At 35.9% G+C, this 18,646-nt stretch overlaps 1 protein-coding gene across 8 annotated transcripts in view; it reads left to right on the top strand.

Annotated features, from left to right (window-relative positions):
- The window catches only part of RIC-3 (RIC3 acetylcholine receptor chaperone), an 86,347-nt gene that overhangs the window by 51,561 nt on the left and 16,140 nt on the right, over positions 1-18,646 (top strand). For 7 of the 8 annotated variants that reach the window (XM_069825214.1, XM_069825219.1, XM_069825216.1 and 4 more), the window contains 2 exons: positions 609-1,106; positions 4,613-4,685. In XM_069825214.1, the coding sequence (XP_069681315.1) occupies positions 609-1,106; positions 4,613-4,685 (571 nt within the window). The remainder of the gene's footprint in view (positions 1-608; positions 1,107-4,612; positions 4,686-18,646) is intronic. The other variant, XM_069825222.1, reaches the window with a different exon arrangement.

Raw genomic sequence — 18,646 nt, forward strand, 5'->3', positions numbered from 1 at the left:
CCGAAACATGTCTGATTAAAGAAGTCTTGATGAAAATATTGTTTCATACAACTGTATTAATTATTTATTATATTTCAATTAAATTCATGAACACTGTTAAGTAGTGACCAATTGTATATTTATTTGTCAATCTCCCTTAAGTTTGGTTCTGATGTAAACAGAAAGGAGAGAATCGTTTCAAGATTGGAAACAGACCAAAGTGCATACGTCTACTTGGTGTGCTCCACCTCTTGAGTTTCTTGAGGCAGGCCTGTGACACTTGATTGACTACGGCGCTCACTGATAATTTCTTGTGACTGTAACATGGAGGTAGAAATTTTGGCTTTTGAAAGTGAATTTTATCTGACACGTGCCTGTATTTTTCATCTGCCATATTTGTAAATGACTTCTCCACTCATACATCAGCAATCATCTTAAGTGGGTCTTACTGTAGTGAATTTTTGCCTTTGCATTTCTTAACATAAGTGTAATAAACTACATCATACATACTTGATAATATAAAATATTTTACTCTTTATATGTTAAGAAATGGAAGTAATGTGTGTAGTTGAGTCATTTTTACATAATTCATATGTTGTAATTGGTTTTGAAGTGTCTTTTAATTTTAGGTTGAAGATCTATCCGAGAAAAGTAAGGAGTCAACAAGTGCAGTTCAGGAAGAAGAGGACACCAAGAAAGACCTGCACGGCTCTCAAAAGGTAGACGAATCTGCTAACGTTGATCATGCTAGTGATAGTGATAAACCTAAAGTACAAGTGCTAGGCATGGAGATGACAGCCAGCTGCGAGGGTGGACAGCGCTGGAGCAGACCGGGCACTCCTGTACTGGGTGTGACGTCACATAGTCCTGTGCCACCCCCGACACCAGAGCCACACTCCATCTACTTGGAAGGAGCTCTCCCGTCACAGTCACAGCTTCTGGTGTCAGAATCAGAAACCCAGGCCATGGCAGTGGACACCGAAGATCAGGATTCTGACATAGACGCTCCAGTCATTCTCAGTGGGAAGATGACGCTGTCTCTGATCAGCTTGGACGCTGCCTTGGCTGCAGAGGATGCGCAGGAGCCAGTGTTGGGTAGCACGTTGGATGAGCAAGAACTGGAAAGTGTAAGAAGGAAAATGAATCATGATACTGAACTAATCTGACTCCACCACACTCTGATTCAAATAACAGCATGATCCCAGAGGAAGTGTCCAGCAGAAGATTTACAGCGACACAAGAAGTATGCTACACTGTAGTTAATTTCTCTTTAGAATTGACAGTTTTGCATGAAAATGACTTTAGATATTTGTACTAATCCCAATACTTGTGTGTGTATCATTATTTTCTTCTAGCATATAAACTCAGTGTAAGATTCTGTGTATATTATACAAATTTAAAATGTCAAGGTTCTAATCCAACCAAGAGTAATAGATTTTTAAGACGGAAAGAAAATCGTCAACGTGGCTTCCTTCAGAAGAGAAGTGAGGCTGAAAGGCTTATATTACAGATTTGCTAATGAGAAATCCTTGTCCAAGGGTCGTGCTTCACAATGCAGTGGTTTCTGATGCTCGATATTTAATAAAGCTCATAGAAGTCACATAACTGGTTAATAGTGTTAGGTATCCAGCCAATGGGCTGACGTACATATGTTATTCTAAATGTTGAATCCAGAATAAAGAAATGTTCTGATCTGGAAGTAGATAGATAATTTTTGTTTATTGTAAGTTATTTAATTACTTTGTTTTAATATTCTAGTAATATGCAATAAGGTTCAGTAATACATTTTTATATGGATCATCTAAACACTCAAAATGCATGCAAAATAACACTCTTTAAATCCTTAAAAATATGAAGAATTATTACTTTAAATCACAAATATTAGCCTATACAATTTTTAAAATAAAACATATAAAGTTAGGTGAAATTAAACATGGAGGTAAAAATTGTCTTTCAGTCTTCTGAAAATATATTTCCATTATGATTAATGGTGTTGCAAAATTTTGAATACATACATAAAGATTTTTTAATTCCATAAAATAATTATATGGGCATCATTTCAGTCACACCTAACTGTACAATAATATTACTTTTTCATACAATTGTATTGGTAGTATGTACAGTTCCAGAAACAAAAAATGGTCCAACTCTTGAAGCTTTTTACAGAGCACAATTCACATCACAGCAATTTAACAACGGTTTTCAACCCAGTATTATTTGAATAGTATTACAGGAAGGTATTTCACAAGTAATGCAAAAGCGCCCATTTAATCTACAAATAAGATAAAATTAATGCCTAAGAATCATTAACATAATACAGCAGCATGACAAGCCTGATCCTGACATCTCTGTGCCAGCATACTTGCTCCATAGAATTTGGATACTATTGAGGAAAGAGTTTTTTTTATTATTATTAATTATGCAGGTTAATTTCGTTTACCATCATTCTATTTTACTACACTATTTATCAATATTTTTTATTTATTTATTTTTTATTTTATTTTAACTAACTAGCTAGCTAGTTAGTACAAATTAAAATTATTTTAAAAAAATGTTTCTAGCCACTACCGTAAGAGCCAGGCTCGTGTACGGTGTGGTCTTATAGATAAATATCTTTTCAAATGCCTTTCGGGTTTCAACTACAGTCAACATAAAATGAATTTCAATAATTGCCAAAGCGATCTCATGCATATCAATGCTTTGGAGCACTGAGCATTGGATTGAACTTTGAAAATTCAGGCAGGCTGGAACTGTACACAGCATCTCTAGGAGGATGTGGTTTATTACATACAAACTTTCCCTCTGTCTTTAATTTCGCCTTGAAGAACTTGCATAGTATTTAAAAATTATGTTTTAAAGTCTATTTTCTCTGTAGTTCAAGGTTTCTTTGAGTGTCATTTTGCATGTTTAAGGGCCTACTGGATGTCATTTTGCATGTCCCTCAATTGTTTAAGGGCCTACTGGGTGTAATATTGCATGTCCCTCGATTGTTTAAGGGCACACTGGGTATCATATTGCATGTCTTTTCAAGAGTTTTGTTGTATCGTGTAGTAATAAACAATAAAAAAAAACACATAAGGTAATGGAGAGTAAGTGTGCGTGGTGGGGTAAGAGTGCTCTCGTGAATTTTTTATAGTTGGTATGCCTGCTGCGAAATTGGCTTGCATTATTCCATCGAGTATGGGCAGTATGGATTACTGACAAAGGTGAGACATACGTTTATGGAGCCGTAGAAGAATCTCTATTTAGAAAGTATGAAAACGTTTTGTTTGAAATCACATGTAATTTTTTCAAAAGAGAACTTGAGCTTTCTACAGAGTTATAAGTCAGTCAGAAGGAACATGTAGACGTTAAATGAAGTGGCATAAACTAATGTCCTATGACCGTATTGTGCTGCTCCTGAGTGACACATTCTTAAAGTGACTCTATGTCGGCTAAGAGGCTCATGGTTATAATTTATTTGATTCACAGTGTGCTTTTTCAAGGACAACTTTCACACTTGAACATTGTTTTTTATTACCACTTAAAATGATTGTGATAAAAATTATGATGTAGACCTAATAATCAGTCCATTTAATCCTGATGTTACTACTGAAGATCAGTTTGCTCCATCTCTTGTCACTCTCAGAGAAGTTCAGAAGATCTCCAGCAGCGACAGACATCGTTAAATGGCGAGAATGGGAACATTGATGAAAATATAAGCTCAGGATCTACAGCAAAAGAAGGAAATGGTAATTAAGATTTAACCTAATAATGAACCCCACAGTGGGAATAAAAGTGAAAGTAGCTGAAATATCTCCACTTCCAAAATGCAGCGTGGAAAAGAAGAGGAAGAGAAAGCTCAAATATCAGAAATCCTTTCATCGTCTCCTCACCAAAAAAAAAAAAAAAAAAAAGTTGGAAGAAAGAGATAATAAAAGGGAAAATGAAGAAAGTACAAAAGCCAAGAGAGCAAACCACAAAAAGGAAAATGTTACTTCTCTACAACTTGAGTTATAGCCCTCAAAACCATCAACTTCCAAATGTCCTCTATCGCCTTCGAAGCAGGCTGGATCACAGGAACTAACTAAATGCCTGAGTGTCGAGGATTTGGGGCATTTGTATGTGACTATTGTTCTTGAGCCCTTTTTTGTAATCATTGTTTATTATTTCTCGTGTCTAAATTGTAGTTACATTTATTACTAAATCTCATATTTCTGTAGTGGGTATTGTGCTCTAGAATAGTGTACAAAAACTCATCTATAAGTGTATTAAAAGCCCTGAAAATTTCTATGTCTGCATCAAAATTCTTCTCATACAAAACAAATTGTTTTGGCGTGAATTCAAATGTTTGTGTCATAACTTAATCACTGCAAACTTTTTATGCTTACTCTTACCTGCCTATGCAGCTAAGAGTGTGCATTTGCCTCCTTAAAAATACAATCAAACGTAATTTATTTACTAACTTCTTCTAAAGTTCATCTGCTGAATTTGTAATCCATATAATACTGTCATTCATTAAACAATTTTTCAATATTTCATCTACAATACATTAGATTCCAAAGACAATAATACACTAGGTGCGCACACTTACCCTCCTTTACCTTATCCTTAAAGAAACAATTGTAATAAATAATTAAGAATATGTTTGTAGGCACTTAAAGAAGAAGCTGCACCTGAAGCAGCTGTCAGCTCGGAAGAAGAGGAGGCAGTGGCTAGAGGTGAAGGTAAATCTATATTACATTTTCTGTCTTATAATTTATACAATTTTTTTTTCTTACATTAAATTGGCGACATTCAGAGTTGATCTCTGATATTTGCCGAACACAGTCATAAAACATGTGCAGATAAACAGGCAACCTTTCTATCCTGCCACCAAATTTGATATCTTTGTTTTCCAACATGCTTGGTGTTTTTCTTTTTTATTCTTCAGAATAAGCTTTTTTCTCGAAAAGGTTGTATCACATGATTTGCCTGTATTATAGTAAAATTATTAAAATAAATTATTTTTTTGTTGTTTGATATATAAATATTCACCACCACCATCATCATAAACTTCATTTACTGACGAATCTGTAATTAAAAATATTTACATGAAATTATAGTAAGTTACATTCTGTTTATCCTGTTGTTTCTATAATCAATCATTTTTTAATTTGACTCAAATTTACTTTCTCTTCGAATATTTTGCTTTGGAACACATGTTCATGAGTAAATTACAATCATTTTATTTGAGGACACCCCGACAGATCCATTGTCCATATTCAACCCCCAATAAGAATGGAGGGTCACATCTGTCTTTGGTCCACTGGTCCATAGGACTTAACTGTGTCCATCAACCATTCCCACCTCCACCACCTGTGTGACACTCCTCTATGCCATGACAGGCCAGCATAGACTTTACCTGTTGGTCCACAGGAGGTATTTCTTTTATCTCTACCACTCTTAATATTATAGTTGTAATTCCCTGGTAGAGGAGAAGAGAAGGCCTGATGGTCTTATCTCTACCAGGTTAAATAAATATGTATTATATACTGCTATACACTCCTGAGAGGCATTCCTCAATCCGTCAAGTGGGGATGCGCCCTCTAGTGGTTACAGGTTCCTTTGAGGGAAGTAGTAAAGCTTAGAGAAAATCTAAGGATACCAATTGAGGAAGAAAACTGATGTCGATATAATCTGATTAATTTCAAAGTGAACTGTTGTTGCCTTGATCTTGGAGAAATCTTCAACATGAGAGACGTAAATTATGAAGAAGCAAAAGTCATTCATTGCTCTAGAAACAGTTAACAGAAGATATTACAAAAAGATTGGCAGTACGTTTGCAAGGTGGCTCTCTCATGGATCAAGATGAAGCAGCTCCTATATAAATGTTGGCAGATATACAACATACGAGGCTCATCCAGAAAGTAAGTTTCCCTATTTTTTTTTTTTTTTAAAAGAACACACACTTTCAGGAAAACATTTATGGCAACAGGTACAGCAATGTTTCAGCTATTTTTCAACATAGCCACCATCAGAATTGAGACACCTGTCGTATCGTGGGATCAACTTTTGTATCCCTCTGTCGTAGAACTCTGCCGCCTGTGAATGGAACCAGCGTGTGACAGACGTCTTCAGCTCTTCGTCGTTGCCAAAACGCTCACTGAGAACAGGAATTTCTTGAGGTGCAAGAAAACGTGAAAATCGCTAGAAGCAAGATCAGGACTGTAGGGTGGATGATGAAACAACTCCCAACCAAATTCCGTCAAAACAGCTGCTGTGCGCCGAGCCATATGTGGACGAGCATTGTCATGGAGGTGCACAACACCTGCAGTAAGCATTCCACGCCTCTTGTTTTGAATGGCACGTCGCAATTTTCGCAGTGTTTCACAGTAACGGTCAGCATTCACTGTTTCACCTCTTGGAAGGAAGTCAATGAGCAGAATGCCCTTCCTGTCCCAGAACACCGTGCACATCACTTTCCGTACCGACAGCGTCTGTTTGAATTTCGCCCTGACCGGAGATCCACTATGCCGCCAATGCATTGACTGCTGCTTGGTTTCTGGGGTGAAGTGCGAAATCCAAGTCTCATCGCCCGTGACGATCCTGTGGAGGAACTCATCGCCGTCATCGTGATACCATTGCAGAAATGTCAGTGCTGCTCCTAAACGTTGCATTTTGTGTTCGGGTGTCAGGTTTTTCGGCACCCACCTGGCACACACTTTTTTGAACAGCAGGTGCTTAGTGACAATCTCATGCAACAAGGATTGCGATATCTGCGGAAAATGGCTGCTCAGCTCCGTAATCGTGAAGCGACGGTTCTCCATGATGCACTGCCACACCAGCTCAACACGATCATCATTGATGAGGGACAGTCACCCACTGTGCTCTTCACATGGACACTTTGACGACCTTCGGAAAACTGCCTACACCAGCAACGCACCATCTGCTTACTCATGATGTTCGGCCCATAGACCTGACAGAGCTGCCGATGAATTTCAATTGGCGCAATGCTTTGTGCATTAAAGAACTTTATCAGTGACCAAACCTCGCAGGCGGCGGGAGAAGGAATAAGAGCTTTCATTTCGGACCACTGCTGCCACGCTACTGGCACCAGGTGGGACCTGTCCGGCTGGCATATGATTGATACGTCATAGGTCTGTTATGCATGCGCAATTGACACGGCTAATTACGTTTACTTTCAAGGGGAAAAAATCGGGAAACTTACTTTCTGGATGCGCCTCGTATTTTGATGGCGAAGTTGAAGCCATTTACACGTCATTCCAATTATATTTGTTTGGGTACACAAATGCAAAAACATAGTGTTCTTATCCGATGCTAAAGCTGCAATACAGGCCATCAGTTCAACTACGTCCCCTAGAATGAAAAAATTAAAGAAATCCATTTCATGCTAAAGACATCAATATTTAAATAAGAATGTAGTTTTCCAATGGATCCTAGCTGACTGTGGGCTGAATGGTAATGAGAGAGCTGCTATTAGTCAAGAAAGGAACTAAATTCAAGATAACAACAAACTACATATTTTCATACCAATCTATTAAATGAGTTATAAAAAGAAGAATTAACTCTAACCATCACAATAATTCAATAGCAGAACACCAAAATTCATTGAAAAAATTTGAAATCAATTCCTGATCTACTTCGAAAATTGCTTTGCCCATGTTTAGATTGGTTGCTGGTCACAGTTGCCTTAATAAATAGATATCTTCATCAAATCGGCTTATTGACTTCCCCTAAATGCTTTTATTCACAAAGGAAGAGGATGTGGCTATGGAACACCTGGCAAATTACGAATCTTAAGTTCACATATTGGGAAGCAAGAAGGAAAAAAGCTTCATTGTTAAATCCTGAGCATTAGACAAATTTTTTCTTGTAATTTAATTTTGTGTTACATTTGAAAGGAACTGTTAATGAAATTCAGTTGTAGCATAGTATTGCAATATTTAATCTAGATATGTAATTGAGTTGTGAGATTTCAGTTATATTAAAATTAAATAAAAACATGACTGCTTGACAGTTACTATTGTATACATACGAAATTGGGATTTAGGCCCGATTTCACCAACATGTCACTAATCTACAATTAACTAATTGTAATTTAACTTAAATACGGAAGTTAAATCATATTTATTTGCATTTCATCAAACTAATACACATTTAAAATATTCAATTAATTTAATTCCCAATTAACTCATCACAGCCTTTGGAATCATGGCAAAATAGTAACTTCAAAGGCCATGTGTCTTCTTAATATAAGCAGTGACATATAGTAAGTTCATTTGTTATATTACGACAATAAAATGTCGTCATAAACAGAGATAATTTCAAAACAGTAAAATCATTGAAAACAAAAGACGGGGGCAGAATTCAGAAATAAGTCGAAAGAGATTTCATCCCAATGTCTTCAGCAATATTGAAGACAAAATGGGATAATATGAAAGCAGTAGTAGTATCTATTGCCTAGGCAATTGGAAATTCTCCATTCGCCTTAATATGAAAGTAGATGCAAGAAAATATCATTCAACAAACAACAAGACTTCATGGATTTTTCTCTATTCCAATGTCTTCAAATGTAATATTAGGCCTACATGATAAATATGTTATTCATATTACTTTATTTGCCGTAATTTAGGCAACCGAAGATTGATTAAGGAGTTAAAAACTGGATGAGTGTTGCTAGAAATAGGGATGAATGGCGGAAACTCCTATGGACAGCTAGGACCCATGATGGGTTGTCGAGCTAAGGATGATGATGATGAAGATTGATTAAATGTTCCTTCAATAAATGTATCATTTTAGAAATATTATGAGGTACTTAACTATCAGTTGGTTATTCTAAATCACCTTCAAAATATACAGTGCTTATATCTTGCTGTGCCTAAACTGCATTTGCAAATCTTTTTCGGAAATTATCATCACCTATTATTTAATATTTATAAAGATACAAAAATTGCTATCAAAATAAATGGAGAAATCATAGATTTTAAATCCATAAATGCAGGTGTTCGACAAGGTTGTCCTTTTTCTCCACTACTTTTTGTAATATATATGAATTCCAGTGGCGGCTGGTCCTTAGGGGCTACCGGGGCCATGCCCCACCAATATTTCGTCTCCCAGAAATTTTCTTTTCACATTTAAAATGCGTAAATTTTGTTCAGGACAGTGTACTGGATTCATAATTGTTTCAATAAATTTCGTCACATGACACGATGTGTGTCAGTAAAACATCAAAGATTGTATGACATTAAATATTGTGAGTCAAAGTGCCCACAACTTGAATCACTTCAGCATGAACTGCCATGGTGCACAGCGTGCAATGTCGCATTCGCTGCCGACTGAGATTCACGAAGTGACCATTATGAGTATCTGCCTGGCAGATGAAGCAGCAGACGCAGATATTTGTTAATTCTAGAAGTGTCAGTGTGAACTTGGAATAGTGCATGCTAGTGAAGTGTGTAAACATGGTTAAAGTGGGTTGCCTATTAAAAACACTGTTTTCACTGATTAAATTTCCAATTTCTGTTAATATTTAGGATTTACCTTAGCTGACTAGTTTCGAAGTCTTGTTCTTCATTGCCCAAAGCCTAGTGAACTAGTTAGCTAAGGTAAATCCTAAATATTAACATAGTAAAGAAGTTGGAAATTTAATCACTGGTCATTTTCTTCATTAAAATTAGAAGGTAAACTTGAAGTTTATTTTGGAATACTATCAAAAACATGAGAGGAAAGTTTGGCAAAAGAGTTAGAAATGTAAGGAATAAGGATAATAATATAGGAAGAATAGTGGAAACCTGGAAAGGTTTTTATGAAGAGAAATTTAAAGAAAATGCGGAGTCAGACTTGGAAATTGCAAATAGAAAGAGGAATAATAAAGAGGAGGAAGATGTAACAGAAGGAGAAATTGGTGGGAATATAACAAGAAGAGAGGTGAAATTGGTGATAGAAATATTAAAAGTGGGGAAAGCAGCTGGATATGATGATGTCTCACCAGAATTGATTAAATGGGGAGGCAACGTTACAATAGATAAATTATAGAAGCTGGCTAAGGATTGGGAACAATAATACCATTTTATAAATAGAGAGAAACAACAAATTGTGATAATTATGTAGCATGTTTGGCATCGGTACATGAAAAATGTATATGCGAATTTTGGAGAGGTAGTTGAAGATTTCGAGGAGGAGCAGGTAGCCTTTAGACCTGAAAGACAGGCACAAGATTTAATATACACCATTACAACAATAGGCGAGAAATTTTTGGATAAAGGAAGGAAAGTTTTTCTGGCCTTCCTGGACTTAAAATTGGCATCTAACATGGTACCAAGATTGGAAATATGGAAGATATTGATGAATGGAGGGAAGAATGAGAAGTTAATAAGGGTTATGGAATCATCCTACAAGTCAGCAGAGGGACTAGTGAGGATTGATGAGTTACTATCAGAGGAATTTGAAGTGAATAGAGAGGTGAAGCAAGGGGTTAGTTTGAGTCCATTGCTGTTTATTATTTTTATGAATGAAATAATTAAAATATGCGAAAGGAGGACAGCAAAGTTGAGAGTTGGTTATTGGAATATGAGGCCAGTATATAGCCAGGTGTTGTGTATGCAGACGACATATTATTAGTAGCATAAATTACAAGAATCAGTGGTTGAATGGACAGAAATATAAAGAAGTAAGGGAATGATAGTAAGTACCAAGCAAATGGGTAGAACGAAAGAAACGATAGGCAGGTACAATTCATATTAATTGTGACAGGGAAGAACTGGAACAGGCGAAAACTTATGAATATCTTGAAAGTATTATACATTAAAATGGAAAAATAAAAGAAGAAATATTAAACCGAACCAAAAAAACCTGTAATATTTACTATCAATTAAGTAACTTAATATTTGGAAAAAAAAAAACTGCCTAAAACAAAATTACAGATATACAAATCCATTAAATAGAACCAATCCTGCTGTATGGAGGGGAAAGTTGGCTAGTGACAAATGAGAGAATAAGTAATACAACAGCAATTGAAATGAAATGCTACTGAAGAATAGTTGGAAAAACAAAGAGGGATAGAGGATTAGAGAGGAATTAAAACAGAAATCAGCAGAAGAGAAGTTACTAAGTGGTATGGACACATGGTGTGAATGGGAGAAGAAAGAAAACCAAAACAAGTAATGGAAGCAATGGCGGAAGGGAAGGCCAAGGATGGTGTATATGGACAATATTTAGGTGATGGCAAAGAATTGGAGAACTGAGAAGAATGGCGAGGGATAGAGAGGAATGGAGGAGATGGATGGAAGCAGACCTGACGCCATGAGGCAAAAGGGAAAGATAAGAAAAAAAACTAAGTTAAATGACTAAGCACAGATTTGCCTAATGACTTAAGTTTTATAGAAAAGGAGAACTTTCTGCAACTCGTAGTTTACAAAGATGTGGCTAACTGTAAGTGACGAAAAACAAAGTTTATTTTGTTTCTATTGTCTATTGTTTGTTGGCGAGGGGCTGTGGACATTGATAAGGTTGCAAAGATCTAAAACATTTAAGTTGAGCACATCAAAAAACATGAAGAAAGTGCATTACATTTAGAAAATGCTTGTAAGTTTAAAATATTTGAGTTAGTAAATATCACAGCATAAATTGATTCCGCGATTAAAATTTCAAAACAGAAAAACAACGGACAGATCACAAAAAACATGCATATACTAGGGAGAGTAATTGATCCTTAATATTTTGCGGAACTCACGAATTATCACTGAGAGATCATAACGAAAATCAGGATCGCCAAATTGGAGAAATTTATTAGACCTATTATTTTTACTTTCCAGTCTTGATAATGTATTGGATGAACACTTTAACAGTACTTCTGTTTTTAAATATACTTCACATACTATACAAAATGAATTATTAGACAGTGTGTATGAAGTATACATCGAAGATCTGAAGCAGAACATTAATTGTACAGATTTTGTTACTGTGCAGGCTGACAAAACAACAGACATAACCTGCAAAAGCCAATTTTTTATTATTTTGTGGTACATAAAAGGTTGTAAAATCTGTGGAAAGATTTCTTCCTTTCAAAGAGGTAAACAATTGCACGGCTAACGGCTGAGCGGGGTTCTAAAGCAAAGTCTGCAGCCTTTCAATTTAGAAAATAAACTCGTAGTTCAATCATATGATGGTGCTTCACTAATAAGGAAACCAGGGTGGAGTCCAGACTTTGATGCAGAAAACATTTCCTTATGGAAATTTGTTCACTGTTATGCCCACCAACTTAATTTAGTTATAAAATGTACTTGTTCAAAATGCATTAAATCAGGGAAGTTGTTTTTTTGCAAATACTATATTACTGGGTTTACAACATTCTTCTCCAATTCACCTAAACGCAGTGACCTACTGCGATCTGTGTGCAATAAGCGTATATAAACTGTTTCAGCAACAAGATGGAACTTTCAGTCCCGAGTTGTATCCTCCGTTAAGGAAAATAAAGTGGAGCTATTGAAATGCTTTAAGAGCGAGAGGACTCAAAGGAATGGAATGATATAACAATGAGAGAAGCTTTTGACGTAAAAAAACTTGTTTTTTTTGCTTTCTTTTGTGACTTGATGAAACATGTTGATATATTATGCAACATAATACAAATAGATTGAGCATATCTGACACATTACAACAATTTGAGTCAGATGTAATGGAAATGAGAGAGAATACTGACAGATGTGAAATAAATGTCGATGATGAAGAAGAATGTTCGTTTCCTCTAAGAAAAAGGCTGAAGTAAACCTGTCGGCAGATCCCAAAGAAGTATGTGATCTCATTATTAACCAATTCAATGGATGTTACCTGCAGTCACATATATTTGGCAGCTTTAATATACTTGAGCCAAAGAAATTTGCTTCATACAGAGATAAGTTCCCCGACTACCTGACTAATATTTTCGTAAAAAGTTACAGTCCTTTAATTTCGAAAGAAAAAGTTATTAATGAATTATCAGTGATCTATCAAAATGATACATTTAAAGACATTTTCTCTGTGTGTGATTTGTTCAGTTTTTTTTTATGGATTCATTCTCTGAAGTGGGCAGGGCCCTTCGAATTGCACTAACAACACCTATTTCAACAGCTGAGTCAGAATGGAGTTTCAGCACATTAAACAGGAAAAGAAACATTTCTTAGAAACACCATAGATCAAGATAGGCTGAATTCGTTGGCTTTGTGTTCTGTTCATAAGGCGCATCTCCATCAAATTCCGAACTTCAAGAACAGGGTCATCAAAAAGCTTTCCAGCCAGAAGGACAGACGATCACATCTTCTTTATAAATAATTCTGCAAATTGGTGAGTTTAATGTTGGATTTGCATTATTATGTAGTTGGTAGTTTTAGTTGTATTGTGCTGAACTAATTTTTAAGCAGAAACAACAAAAACGAAATAAAAAAACCTTGGTGCATTCTTTAACATATACTACGAAATTTGTGAAATATCTGGTCCCACCAACAAAAATGATCGTGAGCCGCCACTGACGAATTCTGTGGTAAATGGCGAAACCAATGTACAAATAGATGATACATTTCCATTAATAGATGCACTAAAATTGATACAATTCTTGTTGCAAATGATCAGGTATTATTAGCCACAAATGAAGTTGATCTCCAAAAATCAATACATTTTTTAAATATTGTTGCAAAAAACTTTAACATGGCAATTTCTGTGGAAAAATCCAATATAATGGCATTCTATGGAAAAGATCCAGTAACAAGCAAAATTTGTATTAAAGATAAAATTTTAGAACATTCAGGATACAATCTTTCATATGAACAAGGAAAATATACATTTCAAAACTACCAATTATGTAAAAGTCATGAGAATTATGAACTCAGTATTTAAGCCCACTTTAGTACAACGTCATACTACTGTAGATTAAGAGTATATAATATTTTGGCAATACCTACTCTAGCCTATGGTTCAAAAGTATGGACAATGACTTAGAAAGATATGCAGACAATAACAGCAAGAGAAATGACATTTATGAGGAAAACTGCAGTTTACACACTTTGGGATAGAAAACGAAGTGAAGAAATTTTGAAAGAACTGGGAGTTACACCCATGATTGTTTTCCTACACAAATACAGAACTAACTGGAAAAGTCATGTGGAAAGGATGCCGAGGAGCCGATGGCCAAAATCAACTTTAGTGTAACATCCCACTGGAAAACGAATCTATCGGAAGACCTATGAGAAGATGACAAGAAACCATAGAGACCGCAGCATCACTAGGTCCAAGGCTTGACCAGATGATGATGATCTTCGCCTATCTTGGTAAGACATCATCATTTACAAATATCAAGTCCATCTTTGTCCTCGCCATGATGAAAATTATTGTCGTTAATGCAGGATTAATTATTTAAATGACCAAATATTGGCCAATTAACTTAAATGTAGTTTAATGAGAGCTTGTATTGGTGAAATCCATTGTTCCTTTAAGTGTCATTTAAAAAGACATTAACAATTAAAGTTATACATCTTGATTACACAACTTTTAACACGAGAAAGACATATAATACATATTCCGAAATTAAAGTTAAATAAGTTGGGTGAAATCGGCCCATATTACAATTAAAGTTAATGCCCTTGATTAAAAATTTGTCCAATTGTAATAATTCTAGAGTGGAAATTTTCCTTCACGAGTGACAGAAACATTGCGTAATTCTTTCATTGCTAAATCGGGATTCCTGTCTCGTCACCATAAACTTTATCCTCTTGTTCTTCTCTCAGTTTATATGAGTATAAAAAAAGTCTTCTCTACAAAATAATAATAATAATAATAATATAATAATAATAATAATAATAATAATAATGGTTTATTTTAACTGGCAGGGTTAAGGCCAGTGTGACTCTCATTGTTTGAGAACCTTGATGTACCCAAGGCAAGTGAGACAAAACTATTTCTAGTAGGATTTGCTTCGATAAATCTATAGCAATGTGTCTCCCATTCAGATATGGTGATGGTGAAATCATTGCAATAAGTGAATGTCTCAGGAATCTTCTATGCCACATCAATAAATTTAGGAATGCAGTTATATTGTCAGACTCCAAAGCAGCTATTCTATCAATCGTCTCTAAACACACACCTTCATCTCAAACAGCAGAAATAACTAAAATGCTCACTCAATTAATATCACTCAATAAAAGAATTGTATTCCAATGGATACCATCCCATTGTGGAATCCTGGGAAACAAGAATGTGGATGCTTTAGCAAAGAAGGGCAGCACTGCTACTTACAGACCTGTTACTAAATCTACGTATTACTCTGTGAAGAGATTTATTAAATCTACATACTTAGACTTCAACAAACAAAATTTTATAACTCAATCCCAAGGGAAAAAATGGAACTCTCTGCATCAAAATCCACAGTTAATTCCCGATTTACCACGAAAATCGTCTGTAGCTGCATTTAGATTGGCAACAGGCCATGATTGTTTGGCCAAACACCTGCATAGAATTGGAATATATCAGTCCCCTAACTGCCCATTGTGCAACTCAAACCAAGAAATGGATTCGGAACACCTCAAAATCTGTGCTTCAGTGGCTGGTCATGATAATATCTTTGAAAAATATTGGAGTGTAAGAGGTCAAATGACTTTATTGTCAAACGCCTGGCATTAGAAAACAACAACAACATTCAGATATTTGCAGCACTGAATGTCATTACTTTCAAACATGTCACGCACTGTGGATAAAATTAGCCCACATCTGAGATGAATCCATGTTATCAGATTTGACAGGGTGGTGTAAATAAAAGTAGCCTGTGTAAGTATAGAGTAAATACAGACGTGGCTGAAAAAGACTCATCTTTTATAAAAATTGTTGAAAGTGGCTCTTTAGACTTTGAATAATCCTTAGGCGGATGCCCTCAATAACTTCTGGTGTGTGAACTGAAGGAACGCTTCCTCTTTTCGCATTTTGTACAGATCCTTTGGAGTGCCACTTTTTAACCGAACCCTGTATTGCTGTCTTTGCTGGTTGTCCTCTATCCGAAATCTTGTCCCTGAAAATTCCGGGATTTCCTTAATTGAACCTGTTCTCACATACACTTCCACAATTTCCACTTTTTCTTGAATCGAGTAAGTCGTTTTGCAGAATGCAAACAGACACATGTAATTCAACTGATGACTGATGAAATATTGACAGGAAGAATGCCAGCAATAGATTATTACATAAAATTGGCCGTTGTTTTAGCTGTTTACTCATTTCGTTATGATATTATATGATATGATATCTTATATATAAAAGTCAATGTGGCTATGTGTGTATGTATGTACGTACTCAATACAAATCTACACACTTTGACTGATATTTGCCAAAGTTTGCACATTTAACCTTCATAACCAGGAGAAGAACATAGGCTACATTAAAATCGGGCAAATGGACGTTAAATTAATTAAAAAAATAAAATTATATACTGTAAATTTATTTCAGCAATAGGATTTGCTCTCCGCACAGCAACACAGCGTTTGTTATTGCACTCCACAAACGACAATGACAATTTACTTGGACTATTACGAACAACAATGAACTGTTAATCTTAACTAATATTTACAAAGCACTATTTACAAATCAGAACTGTCAGTTCTCAGTTCACAGTTCTAGCTCAGTCACTCAAGTTCACAGTATCTCGAACCACAGACCTTCAGAGACGATCCACTGTACTCGAACTCAGGTCCCTCCAACTGCGGTCCACTGCACTCGAACTCAGGTTTTCGGATGCTGACACAGTTGCAGACGCACACTCAAGTCGAACTCCGGTACACAAGACTGGCTGGCTTGCTCTGTTCACTGGCTTACTCACTGAATGGCGGAATAAACTGAAAACTGCTCAAGTTCGCTCGCGTTTCTTCTTTTATAGCTAAACCATAGTTACGAGAAACTTCTACGGGTGTCCTCTCGAATTATCTGGATATCTCCACTTCGGACGGACTTCTGGAAGAGTCGGGAGGGTCCGTCCCCCCTTCACTCCGCACGTAGCAGTTGCGCGCGCAACCTCCCCTCGTCGCGTTGACGTAATACACCCCCTCTGCCCTTCAGCATGCAGATGCTCCCCGTACCAGCGTTTCGTCTGCCGCGCGCCCTGTTGGACACATGTTCGAACCCCGTTGCAGCTGTCACAATACTATCAAACATTAATGTAAAATATTAAATGCAATCTTCTACATTCAATTGTTCTTTATTATTGTCTGTTGTATTCAACATCGACTTTCACGAAGCCGTGGAAAAAAGAGCACTAAAGCATTGTTGATACATCATGAAGGCCAAAATTTAGACAATTCATACAGTAAGTATCTTTCCGCAGTCCAGAACCATAGTATGAGTTTCTCGATACAGTTGTAGATAGTGAGCAGGCTGTATTTTATCCAACTGAATTCGTGAATTCTTTGAAACCACATAATTAATAGTCTACTTAATTTTGAATCACCAATAGTACCGGAACTATTGCGAAATATTGACACACCAAAATTATGCAATGGAACAAGAATTGGTATGAGAAAAAAGGTGACATAAGTCACAATATTAACTGGTAAAACAAAAGGAGAAAATGTTTTTATCTCACGTATTCCTATGATACCTACTAACTTGCCTTTCGATTTTAAGCAACTGCAATTTTATTTCAAGGCCTCCCCACACCAACGCGAAATATTCGCAGCCGTGGGCGGCGACGAATATTTCGCGCATACAGCGGCAACGAAATTCGCACGTTACCCCACACCAACGCGAAATATTCGCAGCGCTGACGGAGACCAAATTTCGCGTATGCAGAGGAATATCATGTCGTAGCTCCTATGATAGTCAATCAATGGCACTGTTATTTTTATGATTGGCAGGTCAATGTCTGAGGAAAGCATGGAACAAATTTTGAAATCAAAATTGTTTTTAAAATGCGGGGGGGGGGGGGAATGCTAATTTGGAAGTGATCTGTTGAAAATAGACATTTAGACCTTCAGAAGTGGTTAGCGGCAAACTTTTTTATTTTTCACGTTAGATGGGGGGTCAAAGCAAATGAAATGTTGAGAAAGAATGGAAATTACTTTTAAAAGTTGCCGCTATTCAAAATATTTACTGGTTTTCAAGTTACGGCGAGTTAAAGACAAGAGTATTTTTTACTTGGCGAAGAACTCAAGGCAACCTCTTGTCTGCTAATACAGAAATCTTTGCTCTGATTTCAAATCCGCTTACAAAATACTTTCATTGCTTAAATTGTTTTAATTATGTGTTTTGAAATGTAATAATAAATATTAAAATGTAATTAAAATATAAATAATGCAATTAAAAAAATTAATGTAATCACAATATTAAAATAAATGTAGTTACAATATTAAAATAAATGTAAATTAAATATTAGAGTACATTTAATTAAATTATTGAAAGAAAATAATCAAAATGGCGAACGATGAAACCTAGTATTTAGCCTTAGATGTTGTGCTTGCGGTTGCAAATGTTGTCAAAGAACTTAAAGCTCTGGAGGAGAGAACACATAGAAAAAAGAAAGAAGTGTGGGTGAGAAAGGGAAGTCCACGTAGAAAAATACAAAAATGCATCAGAAACAAGAAGTTAAAGATATCTGAAAAGATAAATTACCTATGAAACTAATATTCAGAGAATCCCTCATAACATGAATTACCATCCCAGCACATATAAATAATTGAAAATA

This window comes from Periplaneta americana, chromosome 5 (genome assembly GCF_040183065.1).
Source record: "Periplaneta americana isolate PAMFEO1 chromosome 5, P.americana_PAMFEO1_priV1, whole genome shotgun sequence".
Classification (NCBI taxonomy): Eukaryota; Metazoa; Arthropoda; class Insecta; order Blattodea; family Blattidae; genus Periplaneta; species Periplaneta americana.